The sequence below is a fragment of the Oncorhynchus nerka genome, linkage group LG11, assembly GCF_034236695.1.
Source record: "Oncorhynchus nerka isolate Pitt River linkage group LG11, Oner_Uvic_2.0, whole genome shotgun sequence".
NCBI classification, from domain to species: domain Eukaryota; kingdom Metazoa; phylum Chordata; class Actinopteri; order Salmoniformes; family Salmonidae; genus Oncorhynchus; species Oncorhynchus nerka.
Genome location: NC_088406.1, coordinates 41,405,302 through 41,423,056, shown reverse-complemented (window position 1 = coordinate 41,423,056; position 17,755 = coordinate 41,405,302). Strand labels below are relative to the sequence as shown.

The 17,755-nt window shown below is 41.2% G+C and overlaps 1 protein-coding gene across 1 annotated transcript; it reads left to right on the top strand.

Annotated features, from left to right (window-relative positions):
* The first annotated feature begins 2,938 nt into the window (after nt 1-2,938).
* LOC115136878 (POU class 2 homeobox associating-factor 2-like) lies at nt 2,939-17,465 on the top strand. Its single transcript, XM_029672760.2, has 5 exons — nt 2,939-3,515; nt 6,282-6,382; nt 12,175-12,214; nt 15,185-15,480; nt 16,257-17,465. The coding sequence occupies exons 1-5, from the start codon at nt 3,506-3,508 to the stop codon at nt 16,653-16,655; spliced, it is 846 nt and encodes a 281-aa protein (XP_029528620.1). The 5' UTR covers nt 2,939-3,505; the 3' UTR covers nt 16,656-17,465.
* Nucleotides 17,466-17,755: the final 290 nt, after the last annotated feature.

Sequence of the window (17,755 nt, the reverse complement as noted above, 5' to 3'; positions counted from 1 at the left end):
AACATTCTCTGTTTCACGGAAACATGGCTTCATCAGAATATGTTGTCAGAGTCAGTACAGCGACCCAGTTTCTTCACGCATCGCGCCGACAGAAACAAACATCTCTCTGGTAAGAAGAAAGGTGAGGGTGTATGCCTTATGATTAACGACTCATGGTGTAATCATAACAACATACAGGAACTCAAGTCCTATTGTTTACCTGACCTAAAAAAATGTACAATCGAATGCCGACTGCATTATCTACCAAGAGAATTCTCTTTTATTATAGTCACAGCCATGTATACCAACCCCCCCCCCCCCCCCCAAGCAGACACCTCGACGGCCCTGGAAGAACTTCACTGGACTCTATGTAAACTGGAAACCATACATCCTGAGGCTGCATTTATTGTAGAAGGGGATTTTAACAAAGCTAATCTGAGAACAAGGCTTCCTAAATTCTATCAGCATATCGAATGTGCGACACAAGCTGGTAGCATTCTGGACCATTGCTACTCTAACTGACTATTAAAACCTTCCATAACCAGAAACAGTGGATTGATGGCAGCATTCGCGCAAAACTGAAAGCGCAAACCACCGCTTTTAATCATGGCAAGTGTAACGAGTGTGCTGAGAGTCGGGAAGCAAGTTCAGGGAGTGAGTGTTTTAATAAATAAAAGAAACAACACAAAACACAAACAACGCATCGACATGAAAACAAAGTCAATAACACCCGAGGAAAGAACCAAGGTGAGTGACAGATATAGGGAAGATAATCAAGGAGGTGATTGAGTCCAGGTGAGTGTCATGAGGCGCAGGTGCGCAAGATGATGGTGACAGGTATGCAGGATAATCAGCAGCCTGATGACCTAGAGGCCGGAGAGGGAGTATATGTGACAGCAAGGCGACTGGAAACATGACCGAATATAAACAGCGTAGCTATTCCCTCCGCAAGGCAATCAAACAAGCAAAGCGTAAGGATAGGGACAAAGTAGAGTCGCAATTCAACAACTCAAACATGAGACGTATGTGACAGGGTCTACAGTCAATCACAGATTACAAAAAGAAAACCAGCCCTGTCGCGGACATTGACGTCTTGCTCCCAGACAACTTAAACAACTTCTTTGCTCGCTTTGAGGACAATACAGTGCCCCTGACACGGCCCGCTACTAAAGCCTGTGGGCTCTCCTTCAACATGGCCAACATGAGTAAAACATTTCAACATGTTAACCCTCGCAAGGCTGCCGGCCCAGACGGCATCTCTAGCCACATCCTCAGAGCATGCGCAGACCAGCTGGCCGGTGTGTTTTCGGACATATTCAATCAATCCCTATCCCAGTCTGCTGTGCCCACATGCTTCAAGATGTCCACCACTGTTCCTGTTTCCAAGAAAGCTAATGTAACTAAACTAAATGACTATCGCCCCATAGCACTCACTTCTGTCATCATGAAGTGCTTTGAGAGACTAGTCAAGGATCTTATCACCTCCACCCTACCTGATACCCTAGACCCACTCCAATTTGCTTACATCACAATAGGTCCAAAGACGACGCAATCACCATCACACTGCACACTGCCCTAACCCATCTGGACAAGAGGAATAGCTATGTAAGAATGCTGTTCATTGACTACAACTCAGCATTCAACACCATAGTACCCTCCAAACTCGTCATAAAGCTTGAGACCCTAGGTCTCAACCCGCCATGTGTAACTGGGTCCTGGACTTTCTGGCAGGCTGCCCCCAGGTGGTGAAGGTAGGAAACAACATATACACCCCGCTGATCCTCAACACTGGGGCCCCACAAGGGTGCGTTCTCACCCCTCTCCTGCACTCCTTGCTCACCCATGACTGCGTGGCCATGCACACCTCCAACTCAATCATGAAGTTTGCAGACGACACTACAATGGTAGGCTTGATTACAAACAACGAAGAGACAGCCTACAGGGAGGAGGTGAGGACCCTCGGAGTGTGGTGTCAGGATAATAACCTCTCACTCAACGTCAACAAAACAAAAGGAGATAATCGTGGACTTCAGGAAACTGAAGAGGGTGCAGCCCCCCATCCACATCATTGGGACAGTAGTGGAGAAGGTGGAAAGTTTTAAGTTCTTCGGCATACACATCACAGACAAACTGAAATGGTCCACCCATACAGACAGCATGGTGAAGAAGGCACAACAGCGCCTCTTCAACCTCAGAAGGCTGAAAAAATGTGGCATGTCACCTAAACACTCACAAACTTTGTCTTTGTATCACCGTTTTGGTAAAGCAACTGCTCCGCCCACAACCGCAAGGCTCTGCAGAGGGTAGTGAGTTCTGCACATCGCGTCACCGGGGACAAACTACCTGCCCTCCAGGACACCTACAGCACCTGATGTCGCAGGAAGGCCAAAAAGATAATCAAGGACAACAACCACCGAGCCACTGCCTGTTCACCCTGCTATCATCCAGAAGGCGAGGTCAGTACAGGTGCATCAAAGCTGGGACCAAAAGACTGAAAAACAGCTTCTATCTCAAGACCATCAGACTGTTAAACAGCAATCACTAACATAAAGAGGCTGCTGCCAACATACAGACTCAAATCTCTGGACACTTAAATACATTTAATAAAGGTATTTAATAAAGGTATCACTAGTCACTAAATAACGCCATTTCAATAATGTCTACATATCCTACATTACTCATGTCATATATATATATACTGTACTCTATACCATCTACTGCATCTTGCCTATGCCGCACAGCCATCGCTCATCCATGTATTTGTATGTACATATTCTAATTAATCCCTTTACATTTGTGAAATTGTTAGATTACTTGTTAGATATTACTGCACTGTCGGAACTAGAAGCACAAGCATTTCGCTACACTTATATGAATTAACATCTGCCAACTATGTGTATGTGAACAGTAAAACTTGATTTGATTTGACATTGTTTCTCCTCTGACTTTCTAGGTGATACCATCCTGCAAGTACAGACAAACCTGTAACACTTGACTTAAAGCTGACAGATATAATGTATTATTATGACACTTTATAAAGGCTCAAACATGCTCAGAACAAACTAGGCTACTAAAGCATTACACCTGTTGCCTTTACTTAGTGCGACTGAAACTGTTTCGATATATAATTTCAAGCTTTTACATTGATAGATTGAGGGGACATTTGACAGTGTAAAAAAATACTTGGAGCCCAAATGGGCCTAAAGACTTATGAAAACATGTTTCAATGTAACAAAATAGAATGCCTTCCGATGAGTCTCTTAGATGCTTGTGCTCTCATCTAATCTGGACTGTAGATGCAAATAGTTTAGAAACGTCCTACTAATCATTTGCATGGAAAAAGGTCATTTGGAAAGCTCCGTACACTCTCCATCAGTGGAGTGTGTGAAGGACTCCATAAACGTTTCCAGAGGTGGAAAAGGCTTGTCTTTAGTAGGATTTTGATCATAGGTACATCTACACTTTCACTGGAATAGAGGACCGGCTTCGTCAGTCGTTGTAGTACCAGACCTGAAACTGCAGCATCATGGAAACCGGTAAGGCTAAATGCAACCATAACACTGATTCATAATCATTTATGAGATACTTCCATAGTATAAGGTTTTGTCAAAACTATCATCATCCATAAAAAGCGAATGCCATTGTCCTTAAAGGGGTGATAATGACATATTTAACTAGCATAACAATCTGATTTATGCCATTGTCATTTTCGGAAATTACTAGTATCCTTCAATATTAAAAAGTTTATGAATTCAATTACCTGTAAAGTTAACATTGTGCTTTGTAAAGTATTGGATTGGTGTACTGGATTGTATGTTTCATACTAAAACTGAAAGTATAGTACTGTAGAGTATTGCATTGGGAAATATGGTAACAGTTTGTCATTTGAACATACATATGATTGTTCATTAATTATATCTAAAGATGTCAATACTTAGCTGCGACTAGTGCAGAGCATAAAGGACATGATGATGCTGAATAGTATGCAGATATTGTTTTGGTATTGGGTGTCCGGTATCCAGCCCTCTTTTCAATTAATAAATCATTAGCTTGGATATCAAATATGGCAACACCTAGAAAACGATGTCATTATGATCTGATTCCAACATCATTTTCTGAATTTCAAAACTGTTTGGCCGTATGATGATCAACGTGGCTATAGTAAAATAGGAACGTATCTTACAACTCCATTCATAAAGCTTAGATCTTTTACATACTGTACTGTTTTTTTTGCATGTGATTTCTTTTGCACGTTAAAGTGCAAATATAGTCTATAGTATGCTCACTAGGAATATGTTCAGGGGGGGGGGGTTACCTACAGATCAGGCTGGAGACATATTTACTGTTGAGATTCATGGCGTATATAAGAATACATATTGATACTTTTGATACTTCTATCACTTGGCCTATTTCAACTACTTAAAATGTGTGGGGGGCTATCCAGTGTATGACAATACCATCACTGTTAGACAATGGTGCATGTTTGTACAACATTACTTTTTTGAACAGGAAATTTGCAATGACCAAACCCAAAGACAATTTCCATTCCATTTACACATGTATGCCAAAACGCAATTCAGCTATGCATAAAACTGTGAAAATTCAAATGAATACATGTTTGAAGGAATGAATGAGGACTGGCACTAAGCAGGAGCAGCAGAGTATCTGTAAAATACATAACCAGCAATATATTGTACTTGTTATATTTGTATTTTACTTTCAGTAGGTACAATTTGAAAATACTTACTTCAAGGTAATTTCTAAAATACTTACAATATAAGTGAGCAAAAACAGAATACAATAAGCGCATAGTATGTTTAATGTAGGCCTCCTGAAAATAATAGTTTTACATATACAGTTGAAGTCGGACGTTTACATACACATAGGTTGGAGTCATTAAAACTTGTTTTTCAACCACTCCACAAATGTCTTGTTAATCAACTATAGTTTTAGCAAGTCGGTTAGGAGATCTACTTTGTGCATGACACAAGTCATTCTTCCAACAATTGTTTACAGACAGATTATTTAACTTGTAATTCACTGTATCACAAGGACCTTGTGAAGATGCTGGAGGAAACAGGTACAAAAGTATCTATATCCACAGTAAAACGAGTCCTATATCGACATAACCTGAAAGGCCGCTCAGCAAGGAAGAAGCCACTGCTCCAAAACCGCCAATAAAAAGCCAGACTACGGTTTGCAACTGCACATGGGGACAAAGATCGTACTTTTTGGAGAAATGTCCTCTGGTCTGATGAAACAAAAATAGAACTGTTTGGCCATAATGACCATTGTTATGTTTGGAGGAAAAAGGGGGAGGCCTGCAAGCCGAAGAACACCATCCCAACCGTGAAGCACAGGGGTGGCAGCATCATGTCGTGGGGGTGCTTTGCTGCAGGAGGGACTGGTGCACTTCACAAAATAGATAGCATCATGAGGTTGGAAAATTATGTGGATATATTGAAGCAACATCTCAAGACATCAGTCAGGAAATTAAAGCTTGGTCACAAATGGGTCTTCCAAATGGACAATGACCCCAAGCATACTTCCAGAGTTGTGGCAAAATGGCTTAAGGACAGCAAAGTCAAGGTATTGGACTGGCCATCACAAAGCCCTGACCTCAATCTTATAGAACATTTGTGGGTAGAACTGAAAAAGCCTGTGTGGGTAAGGAGACCTACAAACCTGCCTCAGTTACACCAGCTCTGTCAAAAGGAATGGACCAAAATTCACCCAATTTATTGTGGGATGCTTGTGGAATGCTACCCGAAATGTTTGACCCAATGCTACCAAATACTAATTTAGTTTATGTAAGCTACTGATCCACTGGGAATGTGATGAAAGAAACAAAAGCTGAAATAAATAATTATCTCTACTATTATTCTGACATTTCACAGTCTTAAAATAAAGTGGTGATCCAAACTGACCTAAAACAGGGAATTGTTACTTGGATTAAATGTCAGGAATTGTGAAAAACTGAGTTTAAATGTATTTGCTAAGGTGTATGTAAACTTCCAATTTCAACTGTACTTCAAGAGGTTCATAGAATTTGTTCTAGCAATGCACTTGAAGCATACAAAATGTTAAACCTTTGTATCAATATAACTACAATTTTAGGCTATCCTTGTGTTAGGAGTGTATGGAGATCTTTTTAATGATCTCATAATTTGTAATAATCCCCGCAGAGTAATGAGTGTAGAATAATGTATTAAATTGTATTACTTCACACTCGAAATAATGAGTAAATTATATCTGTGTGTGTGTGTATGTGTGCAAAACATTTCTCTCTTTTTCTCCTCCAGAGTATTCTAAAAGGGCCTATCAAGGGGTTAGGGTCAAGCACACAGTGAAAGATTTACTGGCAGAGAAACGACAAAGACAAACAAATGGACCAAGATATAGTGTGAGTACTCAAAGTAAATCTTGTATGACTCGCTTTTGCATGATTTTTTTTATTTTGTATTATTTATTTATTTATTTTCATGACCATAATGCCAACCTATAAGTCCCTCGGTATTGTGCCTTTATTTTTCCACTTCTCAGCCATGAGTGAAAGATAAGCCTATGGGTAAATAACAGAACATAGGGTTAAGAGAGAAAAACAAAGCCAAGCAGACGCATGAGAACCCCACCATGAGCAGGACAACAATAATACACAATGGCTAATGGTCATGACCTCTAGAAGTTGTGAGGAGGATAGCTAACACAAACCCTTTTTTGGTCTGCCAGGTTGGTCTATGCAAAGTCAGATTCTCGCACACCTGCCAACCGATAATGTTCTCCATGCAGGCCACAGACAAGCCAGTCATTGTTTCCTCAGACATAGCACAATCGGCCTATGAGACATCTGCTTGAGCAAACAGGATAAGCTTTTCATCTCCCAAGCTACCTGTCAATGCCCTTTACAGGACTCCATTTGTTTTCTGTTACCATTGGCATGTCCACTCGCTAGACACTAACTACACTCTTCACGGAGAGAACCTGATGAGGCATAAACAAACTGTGAGGTAGATGCCATTAGTTTCAACATCGTAAACCATAAGACATGCTTTCACACTCTGTGACCAACCTCTCATGCCTGGACTGTATGGTACTTTTGAAACATCAATATCTATGCAGAAATAACAAACTGTTAAATTCATGTTGAATCTCCACAGACTACAATTTGTTTTGAATATCAAGAAACAACCTTTGTGACAGAACAAAACTAAATGTGATGTTGAATCGGAAGATTGGGTTATAAGTGATATTTCATTTGTGCCCAAAAAACACTGGTAAATTCATAATAATGTTATGCAAAAATGTCAGAGATTTGCCAAATGACTTCTCTTAGAGGTCAATGGGTCCAAAAAAACAGCAGCAAAGATCACAACACCAGGAAGTACTGCTCTTATTGCTTAATAATGATTTGAGTCACTATTTTCCTAAACAAAACTAGATTGATGTTGTCAACGCCAACACCGAAACCTCTACTTGAAAGCGAAAATGTAATAGACTTGGGTTCTGTCATACTTAATTAACAGTATTAAGGGAATACTATTAACTCAGAGTTACAGATATCATCTTGTGGATGGATTGGTAAGACCCCAGTTTTACCAAGCCATCAACAGTTTTTGACGCTAAATTAGATTGGATTATATTATACTCAATATCCAATGATACTGTGTGTTTATGTTTTATTCTAGTAGATTCTCTGTCTTCCTTTGTAAACATGGGAGGTGTGTACCCAGGTTCATGGGTTGAACAATACATACACATACAGATAACAGGGTGATGGGCCACACTATCTAAAGTTTGCCTAGACTTTCTCTGATGCTCTCTCTCTCTCTCTCTCATTCTAGTTTGCAGTCTTTTATCCTAGGGAGAAAGGCCATTGATAGACGTTGGCAAACTTTAGCCACAAAGTGATTCAATTCAAGTTGCAACATGGACCCATAGAAATCAAAGGGAAATATATTTGACAACAGTCATGCTGCCTCAATGACAGGACATAGACCCTCTTACATAATCTCAAGTAATAATGAATGTTAAAGAGATATAACCATATATACACTGCTCTATTCATTTGTGCATTATGAGACTTGTGACACAAGTAAAGACCTCTGACTTTCAGCATCAAGGAATGCTGAGAGAGAAATGGCATTAGCCAGCTCTTCCTTACTCAATTACAGTAGCCAATACTATATGCAGAACTGACTGAGGTTCGGACCTTATTAGGGCCAGCTGGCCATTCAGTGTGTCTTCACTGTTGTGTTATTGTGGAGGAAAGAGTACTTTTCAAGGGTCTGTTTTTGTTTTATTTGTAAACACTTGGGTATCCACACATACTTCATATAATGAATCAGAGTAAATAGTCATGTAGAACTAAAATATGTGCACACTAGTATGCTCCCAAATGCTCGGTCTTATATGGACAACATTTTGACTGGTAACTGGTTTTCCTTTAGGACAGCCTTTTCACCAAATACGTTCAGCATCCTTTTCACCAAATACGTTCAGCATCCTTTTCACCAAATATGTTCAGCATCCTTTTCACCAAATAGGTTCAGCATCCTTTTCACCAAATATGTTCAGCATCCTTTTCACCAAATACGTTCAGCATCCTTTTCACCAAATAGGTTCAGCATCCTTTTCACCAAATATGTTCAGCATCCTTTTCACCAAATACGTTCAGCATCCTTTTCACCAAATACGTTCAGCATCCTTTTCACCAAATATGTTCAGCATCCTTGTAGGGACCATCAACGTTTCTTTAGCAACTGTCATACAACACATTGCAGCCCAACATTCTTCACAGATCAGGTCTTCATGAAGACCTGTGGCTGGTGATGTTGGTTGGTAGTTGTGGTTCCGTTTCAAGGCATTAGCGACACCCCAACTGTATTTTTTGGTAGTGCATCAGCAGTTTTCCTCTTATGTGGTGTCCTGCAGCAAAATCTCGCTTAGAGCCCCCAAAATGCTGTTGTTAGGTAGTTGTTAGCCTCCCCATGCGGGATTATTGTGTCTCTCCATCAGGTGCTTTGCTGTGAACTGGACAACCATGACGCTTTAACAACACGATTTCCATACACAGCCTTCAGAGAAGCACTGAGGCATAGCCCTGGTCCACATAGGGAAGTCTTGGTATGGGAAAATTGCATTCAAATCCAACCCTCAAAATTTGCTTGCCTTCCAGCCAACACAGCTTAAATGCAAACAAAAGAGAGCTTGTCCTCCTTTTTAACCCTCGCTGTGTGTGTGTGTGTGTGTGTGTGTGTGTGTGTGTGTGTGTGTGTGTGTGTGTGTGTGTGTGTGTGTATGTGTGTGTGTGTGTGTGTGTGCCTCTCTCTTTTTTTTATCCCTGTAAGTGTACAGTATATCTCCCTTTCTAACCCACATACAAACATTTTTACTATACATTCTAATAAGCTTGCTATAAATGTAATGCAAAATGTGTCTTCAATAACCATAGACAGGATGGAGACTTGTCCTTCTATATTTGACTTCAGACTCCACGGCACCCAAGAGGATAATAAAGCCATTAAGAAGTGTATTAAACCCCATAATGAATCATTTAACTGACTTCTGCATTATAAGCTCTTCGTAATGCTATCATAAACGTGACACAATGCCTGCTATAAAAGTGCATGGCGGTTAATGTTTTTCAGTCTGTAATGATAATGATCATGACTTGATCTGTTTTTTTTATTTCACAGAATGTCACTGTATACATTGTTACTGTCCATGTTATGTGTTCACATCAAACATGAAAAAGGCCAGCACTCACTTGGGTCACACTTTTTTTTAGATAGTCCATCTGTAGCTGCTCTACACATTGTAATACTATCAACACACTATATACTGATAAGCAACTGTGTGCTAAGGTTGCAGTTAGGTTTAGGTGTAAGGTTTAGAATAAGGCTAAGGGTTAAGGTTATAGTTAGGGTAAGGGTTACCGTTAGGGTTAGGTTAAGGGTAAGGTTTAAAATTAGGGTCAGGGTAAGGGTTAGGGTTAGGGTTAGAGTTAGGTTAAGGGTAAGGGTTACGGTTAGGGTTGGGGTTAGGTTAAGGGTAAGGGTAAGGTTTAAAATAATGGTTAGGGTTAGGGTTAGGTTTAGGGTTAGGGTTAGGATAAGGGTTAGGTTTAGTAGATTTTAAAAAAAATGTTACTGATAGTCTGTACACTCTTAGAAAAAAGGGTTCCGAAAGTTTTTTTTTGCAGAGGGATAGGGTACTACCAAGAACAATTTTCATCTGAAGAATCCTTTTTGGAAGACAAGTGGTTCTTTATAAGGCAAAGGGTTGTACCTAGAACCTTTTTCATGCTAATAACCATTTAAAAGATAATGTTATTTGATGATTCTTTAGAAGGAAAGAATGATTTTTTTCCACATAGAACCATTCTGAATTATTTTTTCGTTCTTTAAAATAGTGACTGAGCGTTAATCTTTACCTCAATGTTTAAACTTGAACATCATTGTGATGTATTGGAGGAATGGGCCAAAATACCAGCAACAGTGTGTGAAAACCTTGTGAAGACTTACAGAAAATGTTTGACCTCTGTCATTGCCAACAAAGGGTATATAACAAAGTATTGAGATAAACTTTTGTTATTGACCAAATACTTATTTTCCACCATAATTTGAAATTCATTAAAAATCCTACAATGTGATTTTCTGGATTTTTTTTCTCATTTTGTCTGTCATATTTTAAGTGTACCTATGATGAAAATTACAGGCCTCTCTCATCTTTTTAAGTGGGAGAACTTGCACAATTGGTGGCTGACTAAATATACTTTTTTGCCCCACTGTATCTGGGGTACTGCAGATCCTCCAGAACCCTTCACACGGCTATCATTCTATAAGGAAATAAATGATGAAGTGCAACACGAGAGATCAGCGTTGCAGGCTCATTCATGTCTATCAGAGCAGAGAGGGAGAGATATCATAGAAAGTAAATCTCGTTCCAGTTCTGTGAGAGACACAGTCATGCGTTGGTCTCAAACATAGGTTACAATGTTGCGTAAACCATTAACCCTGGCCGGCCCAACCAGTAGGATAACTAACAAAGAATCAACTCGAGGTAGCTTTTATTCAAGTTTTTACATTGCAAAAAGTGCCATGAGAGGTGCCGGATCTGGCCAAATAGGTCCCAGAACAAAACAGTCTAAAAATTAGAGGTGCCGGATCCTGTTCCGGCAGGATCCAGCACAAATTAAGCACTGATTTGACTGAGTTACAGTTCATATAAGGAAATCAGTAAATTGAAATAAATAAATTAGGCCTTAATCTATGGATTTCACATGACTGGGAATACAGATATCAATCTGTTGGTCACAGATACCCTTAAGAAAAAGTAGGGGCATGGATAATTAAAACAATCACTATCTGGTGTGACCACCATTTGCCTCATGCAGCGTGATACATCTCCTTTGAGTTGATCAGGCTGTTGACTGTGGCCTGTGGAATGTTGTCCCACTCCTCTTCAATGGCTGTGTGAAGTTGCTGGATATTGGCGGGAACACGCTTTCGTACATGTCTATCCAGAGCATCCCAAACATGTTCAATGGGTGACATGTCTTGTGAGTATGCAGGACATGGAAGAACTGCGACATTTTCAGCTTCCAGGAATTGTGTACAGATCCTTGCGACCTGGGGCTGTGCATTATCATTCTGAAACATGAGGTGATGGTGGCGGATGAATGGCACGACAATGATCTCGTCATGGTATCTCTGTGTATTCTAATTGCCATCGATACAATTCAATTCTATTTGTTGTCCATAGGTTATGCCTGCCAATACCATAACCCCATGGGACATAATTCCAAATTCTCTAAAATGACGTTGGAGGCAGCTTATGGTAGAGAAATTAACATAATATCTTCTGGCAACAGCTCTGGTGGACTTCCTGTAGTCAGCATACCCATACATAGTCTATGAGGACAAACCAAAGAACCCTATATAGTTCTACTTAGCACATTTTTTCATAAGTGTAGGTAGTCTGGAGTGCATCTACAGATGAACTATCCATATAAATTGTTACCCTCACTTGGATGTGCGTAGCATTTCTTGAAGCTTTGTTTGAATTTTCTTTATATATCGGCTTGTGCCTTCCTCAGCGCGTGTGTGGTGGCATGTTATGTGTTACCAGAATCAGACCTGTTTTTATAATGCCATGGATCCAGGCTTTAATGTTTGTCTGTTCTTTCATTTATAGGGAGGAACATCCAGTCAATCGTCATTTGTCCAAATGCCAGGTGAGAAAAATATCTGGGTAAATTATGTAATTATTGATGAGTCCCACTGACCTATCAACTCTGCCAATAGTGTTTGAGGTAAGGGAAGGACAGTATTATAGACAAAAACTTTCAAATGTCACATTCAGTAGCAAAGTTCTGAAAAAGCAGAATAAAACTCAAGGCACAAGATTTTCAAATAGCCACCAGAGCTTTGAATGTGTACCCCACACTTATACTGTATGCTTTGTTCTGATAGCTACTGCCCACTGGAAATGTTTTCCTGTAGGTATAAGGCTTTATTACTTATTAGTTCTAAGCATTTATGAGCCTTCATAAGATTTATAATATGTTATGTCTCTCAATGTAGGACATGTTTTACTGGCTCAAAAATGTTGTTATTTAGTCAGGATATTATGAGATTATAAAATCACAATATAAGGGCGTCATATATATATTTAGGATAAATCTTACAATGTTTAAAAACACCATAATGCATTGTACCTGGGCGGCTGGTCGCCTAGATGGGGCGGCGGGTCGCCTAGATGGGCCGGAGGTTTGCCTAGATGGGCCGGAGGGTTGCCTAGATGGGGCGGCGGGTCGCCTAGATGGGCGGAGGTTTGCCTAGATGGGCCGGAGGGTCGCCTAGATGGGGCGGCGGGTCGCCTAGATGGGCCGGAGGTTTGCCTAGATGGGCCGGAGGGTCGCCTAGATGGGCCGGAGGTTTGCCTAAATGGGCTGGAGGGTCGCCTAGATGGGGCGGTGGGTTGCCTAGATGGGCCGGAGGTTTTCCTAGATGGGCCGGAGGGTTGCCTAGATGGGGCGGTGGGTCGCCTAGATGGGCCGGAGGTTTGCCTAGATGGGCCGGAGGGGCGCCTCGATGGGGCGGTGGGTCGCCTAGATGGGGCGGCGGGTCGCCTAGATGGGGCGGCGGGTCGACCTAGATGGGGCGGCGGGTCGCCTAGATGGGCCGGAGGTTTGCCTAGATGGGACCTGCTACATATGACAGCAGGTCGCCTAGCAGTTAGAGCGTTGGGACAATAACTGAAAGGTTGCTTGTTCTAATCCCCGACCTGGCAAGGTGAAAAAAATCTGATGTTCTGCCCTTGAGCAAGGCAGTTAACCCCCACAAGTGTTCCCCTGGGGCTGAACATTTTAATTAAGTCAGCCCCCAGCACCTCTCTGATACTGAGGGGTTGGGCTAAATGCAGAAGACACATTTCCATTGAATGCATTCAGTTGAGCAACTGAGTAGGTATCCTTCTACCTGCAGGCTGTAAGTAAAGTGTACAAACCATTCATATACACTACTTGTCAAAAGATTTAGAACACCTACTCATTCAAGGGTTTTTCTTTATTTTCACTATAATAGTGAAGAAATCAAAACTATGAAATACCACATATGGAATCATGTAGTAACCAAAAAAGTGTTAAACTATATTTTATATTTGAGATTCTTCAAATAGCCACCCTTTGCATTGATGACAGCTTTGCACACTGTTGTCATTCTCTCAACTAGCTTCATGAGGTAGTCACCTGGAATGCATTTAAATTAACAGGTGTGCCATGTTAAAAGTTAATTTGTGGAATTTATTTCCTTCTTAATGAGTCAATCAGTTGTGTTGTGACAAGGTAGTGGGGTATACAGAAGATAGCCCTATTTGGTAAAAGACCAAGTCCATATTATGGCAAGGACAGCTCAAATAAGCAAAGAGAAACAACAGTCCATTATTACTTTAAGAGATGAAGGTCAGTCAATAGGGAACATTTTAAGAACTTTGAAAGTTTCTTCAAGTGCAGTCGCAAAAACCATCAAGTGCTATGATGAAACTGGCTCTCATGAGGACCACCACAGGAATGGAAGACCCAGAGTTACCTCTGCTGCAGAGGATAAGTTCATTAGAATTACCAACCTCAGAAATTGCAGCCCAAATAAATTCTTCACAGAGTTCAAGTAACAGACACATCTCAACATCAACTGTTCAGTAGAGACTCTGTGAATCAGGCCTTCATGGTTGAATTGCTGCAGAGAAACCATTACCAAAGGACATCAATAAGAAGAAGAGACTTGCTTGGGCCAAGAAACACAAGCAATGGGCATTAGACCAGTGGAAATGTGTCCTTTGGTCTGGAGTCCAAATGTGAGATTTTTGGTTCCAGCTGCCGTGTCTTTGTGAGACGCAGAATAGGTGAACGGATGATCTCTGCATGTGTATTTCCCACCGCAAAGCATGGAGAAGGAGGTGTGACGGTGTGGGGGTGCTTTGCTGGTGACACTGTCTGTGATTTATTTAGAATTCAAGGCACACTTAACCAGCATGGCTACCACAGCATTCTGCAGCGATACACCATCCCATCTGGTTTGCACTTAGTCGGACTATCATCTGTTTTTCATCAGGACAATGACCCAACACACCTCCAGGCTGTGTAAGGGTTATTTGACCAAGAAGGAGAGTGATGGAGTGCTGCATCAGATGACCTGGCCTCCACAATCCCCCGACCTCAACCAAATTGAGATGGTTTGGTATGAGTCGAACCGCAAAATTAAGGAAAAGCAGCCAACAGGTGCTCAGCATATGTGGAAACTCCTTCAAGACTATTGGAAAAGCATTCCAGTTGAAGCTGGTTGAGAGAATGCCAAGAGTGTGCAAAGTTGTCATCAAGGGAAAGTGTGGCTATTTGAAGAATGTGTGCTATTTCATAGTTTTTATGTCTTCACTATTATTCTACAATGTAAGAAATAGTAAAAATAAAGAAAAACCCTTGAATGAGTAGGTCTTCTAAAAAATGCCACCGGCAGTGTATATATATTTTTCCATTTAGAATACACTTTTATCCAAAGCAACTTACAGTAGTGTGTGCATACATTTTGGGTGGTCCCAGCCCAAATCACACCCCACGATCCTGAAGTTGCAAGCTCCATGCTCTACCAACCGAGCCACACAGGACCACTTGTTACTAATGTTTTCTACCTGGTTCCCTTTACAACAGGGTCTCATATGATCCCTAGCTACTACAGCATGAGGCGACCCTTCATCTCTGACTCGGACTTCTCCCCTAAGCAGTTTTCAGCCGATGTCTACTCCTCATCCCTTGGGAGCAAGCCTCTGGGTTGTGATTCATCAGCCATGTCGGGATACTCCTCCTTCATAGACAGCTACTACCAGGAAACGTTTGGAGACTACCGCAGTGCAGCCTTCTCCACCGGAGGGAGCTCCATCTTCCCCAGCTCCGCCCTGTCCAGTCTGCTACCACCTTTATCCGGAGAGTCCCCTCACTTCCTCCTGGTAAGGCACTCTGTCAGTGGTTAGTGCTGGTAATAGAATGGGACTGTTGAGATATGGCTTCAAATTATGGGCCTTTTTCTTAAATATGGTTTCAATTCTAGTCCTGGACTAAGAAGTGAGTTCAAGGCTAGACTAAATGCAGGCAACTGGCCCTATGTGTATTTGTGTTTTATGTGATGTGAGATGGTGCAAAGCATGTTAATAGCGCTGGAGGCTGGAGCGCGTAGGGTACATCCAAATGAGCACATATTTCACACAAGCAAGAAGGAAAAAATAAATCAAATTCCACAAGTAAAAGTGTTTTCCTATGTTACTGATTGCGGTTCGAACCCAGATCTGTGAGCTACACAAGGCTTTGTTAGCCCACTGAGATAAAGCCTAGACATTAGCTCAGGGAGCCAACACGTCTTCAGCAAGGTTAATTTTATTTGATATTTAACTAGGCCAGTCAGTTAAGAAGAAATTTGTATTTACAATGACAACCTACACCGGCCAAACCCAGACGACGCTGGGCCAATTGTGCACCGCCTATGGGACTCCCAATCATGGCTGGTTGTGATACAGGGTGTCTGTAGTAATGCCTCTAGCACTGAGATGCAGTGCCTCAGACCACTGCGCCACTCGGGAGCCAATCATCACACTCGCGTGGTTCCAACCCAAATCCTTTACACATACATTTTAGGATATTCCGCAATCTGCAAAACCAACAAAAAATACACATTTTTCCATCATCTCTAACACATCTCTATCCTTCCCTCTGTCTGTTTCTCCTGCAGAGAGATTCATGGGAGCAGTCAGTGGCAGACCCAGTGACCCAGGGAGAGGGCTTGTGTGCAGACAGCCTGAACTCTGTTCCAGTCTCCCTGCCCAGCCCCGACCCTCCTGGGAGTCCCTCACAGTACCGCTGCTCCACCCGCAGCTCCTCCATGGCCTCGGCACAGCCCTATGCCCTTCACCCTCTGGAAGAAGTACACTATCACACTTCTTACCCTGCTGCCTCCACTTTCACATGTCCTTCCTATATGACTGTCTCCAACGACCTAGCCTCCAAGATGGCCCCTCTAGCTAATGAGGACTCTGACAGTACCCTCGCCACACATAGTGACACGCACACGTGGGTGAAAGAAGATGTCGGAAGCTCTTGGTCACCATATGAGATTCGGAGGTCTTATTAAATCCATTTGGAAACATCCTGTCCTTCACAGAAAACCAAAACAATGCTGATGCAAGCGATTCAGCTCCTTTTGATCCAAATATTTGACTTTGTAGACTTTGCTTATCACTTTATAGAAGTACAAAGTGAAACTTGTACTTATTTGACCCTCCTAAGTCCCCTGGTGACATAGCCGGGTGCACACTGGTTGCATCAACGTTATTTACACAGCATTTCAATGAAATTACCTTGAGCCAACATGGAATAGACATTGAATTGACATTTATGATTCAGTGGTTAGACCTAGAATGACTTTGCCTGTGTTCAAATGTTTAAAATAGATGTGCTTCTATATAGTCATTATATTAGAAAAACATCATTTTTATTTATATACTGCCATGGCAACAATTACGATGAACATGTGACAACGATCTTTATTTTTGCTAAAGGTTGTTTTACTTTAACGTTCCTCTTTACTTAATATCATCTTGTTGTCTGAATTAAACAAAATCAGAGTTTGTCAAACTGTATCTGCTTCATGACGCTTTGGTAATGAATATGTGCGTTTTTTAAAATCTTTCGTATCTTTTAGGATTTTGTTGCAAAACATTCATTAGTAGTAATAGGCAGAGGTGACAACTAAATGAAAAGACAGAGGTAAAGACAGTTTCAAGTTATTCGACGGATATTCGCGCTTTGAAACCACTTGAGCCACAGACTCCAAATACGTGTCATGATGTTGGAAAAATTGCACACAACATTCCACAGGTCTTATTTTCACGGTCTAGACATTAATTTGCTTTCCAAATCTAATAAACATGTGGAAATGTGAGCAGCGTCATGTATTCCTAGTTGAATTAGTTAGGGAGCATGAACAAAATACAAACTTTTTTTACATTCATATTTCAATAGCTCCTTGGTCATGTGACATACTTATTTCAAACAAGGTTCAGAATGTCCACTGACTCTTCTTCTATATTGCACACCCTTTAGTTTGTCAATTTCCATCTCACAAGATTTTACATGAATTTTTAAAAATGTAAAGTTTCAATAGCTCCTAGATCATGTGACCTAGTGACTTCAAACAAGGTTCAGAATGTCCACTGAGTGGGCCTACATATT

Bases quoted from the DNA above. Each gene is read 5' to 3' on its own strand.
- LOC115136878 (XM_029672760.2), top strand. The intron at 12,215-15,184 runs GTGAGAAAAATA...CCTTTACAACAG, and splicing joins GTCATTTGTCCAAATGCCAG to GGTCTCATATGATCCCTAGC. The intron at 15,481-16,256 runs GTAAGGCACTCT...TTTCTCCTGCAG, and splicing joins AGTCCCCTCACTTCCTCCTG to AGAGATTCATGGGAGCAGTC.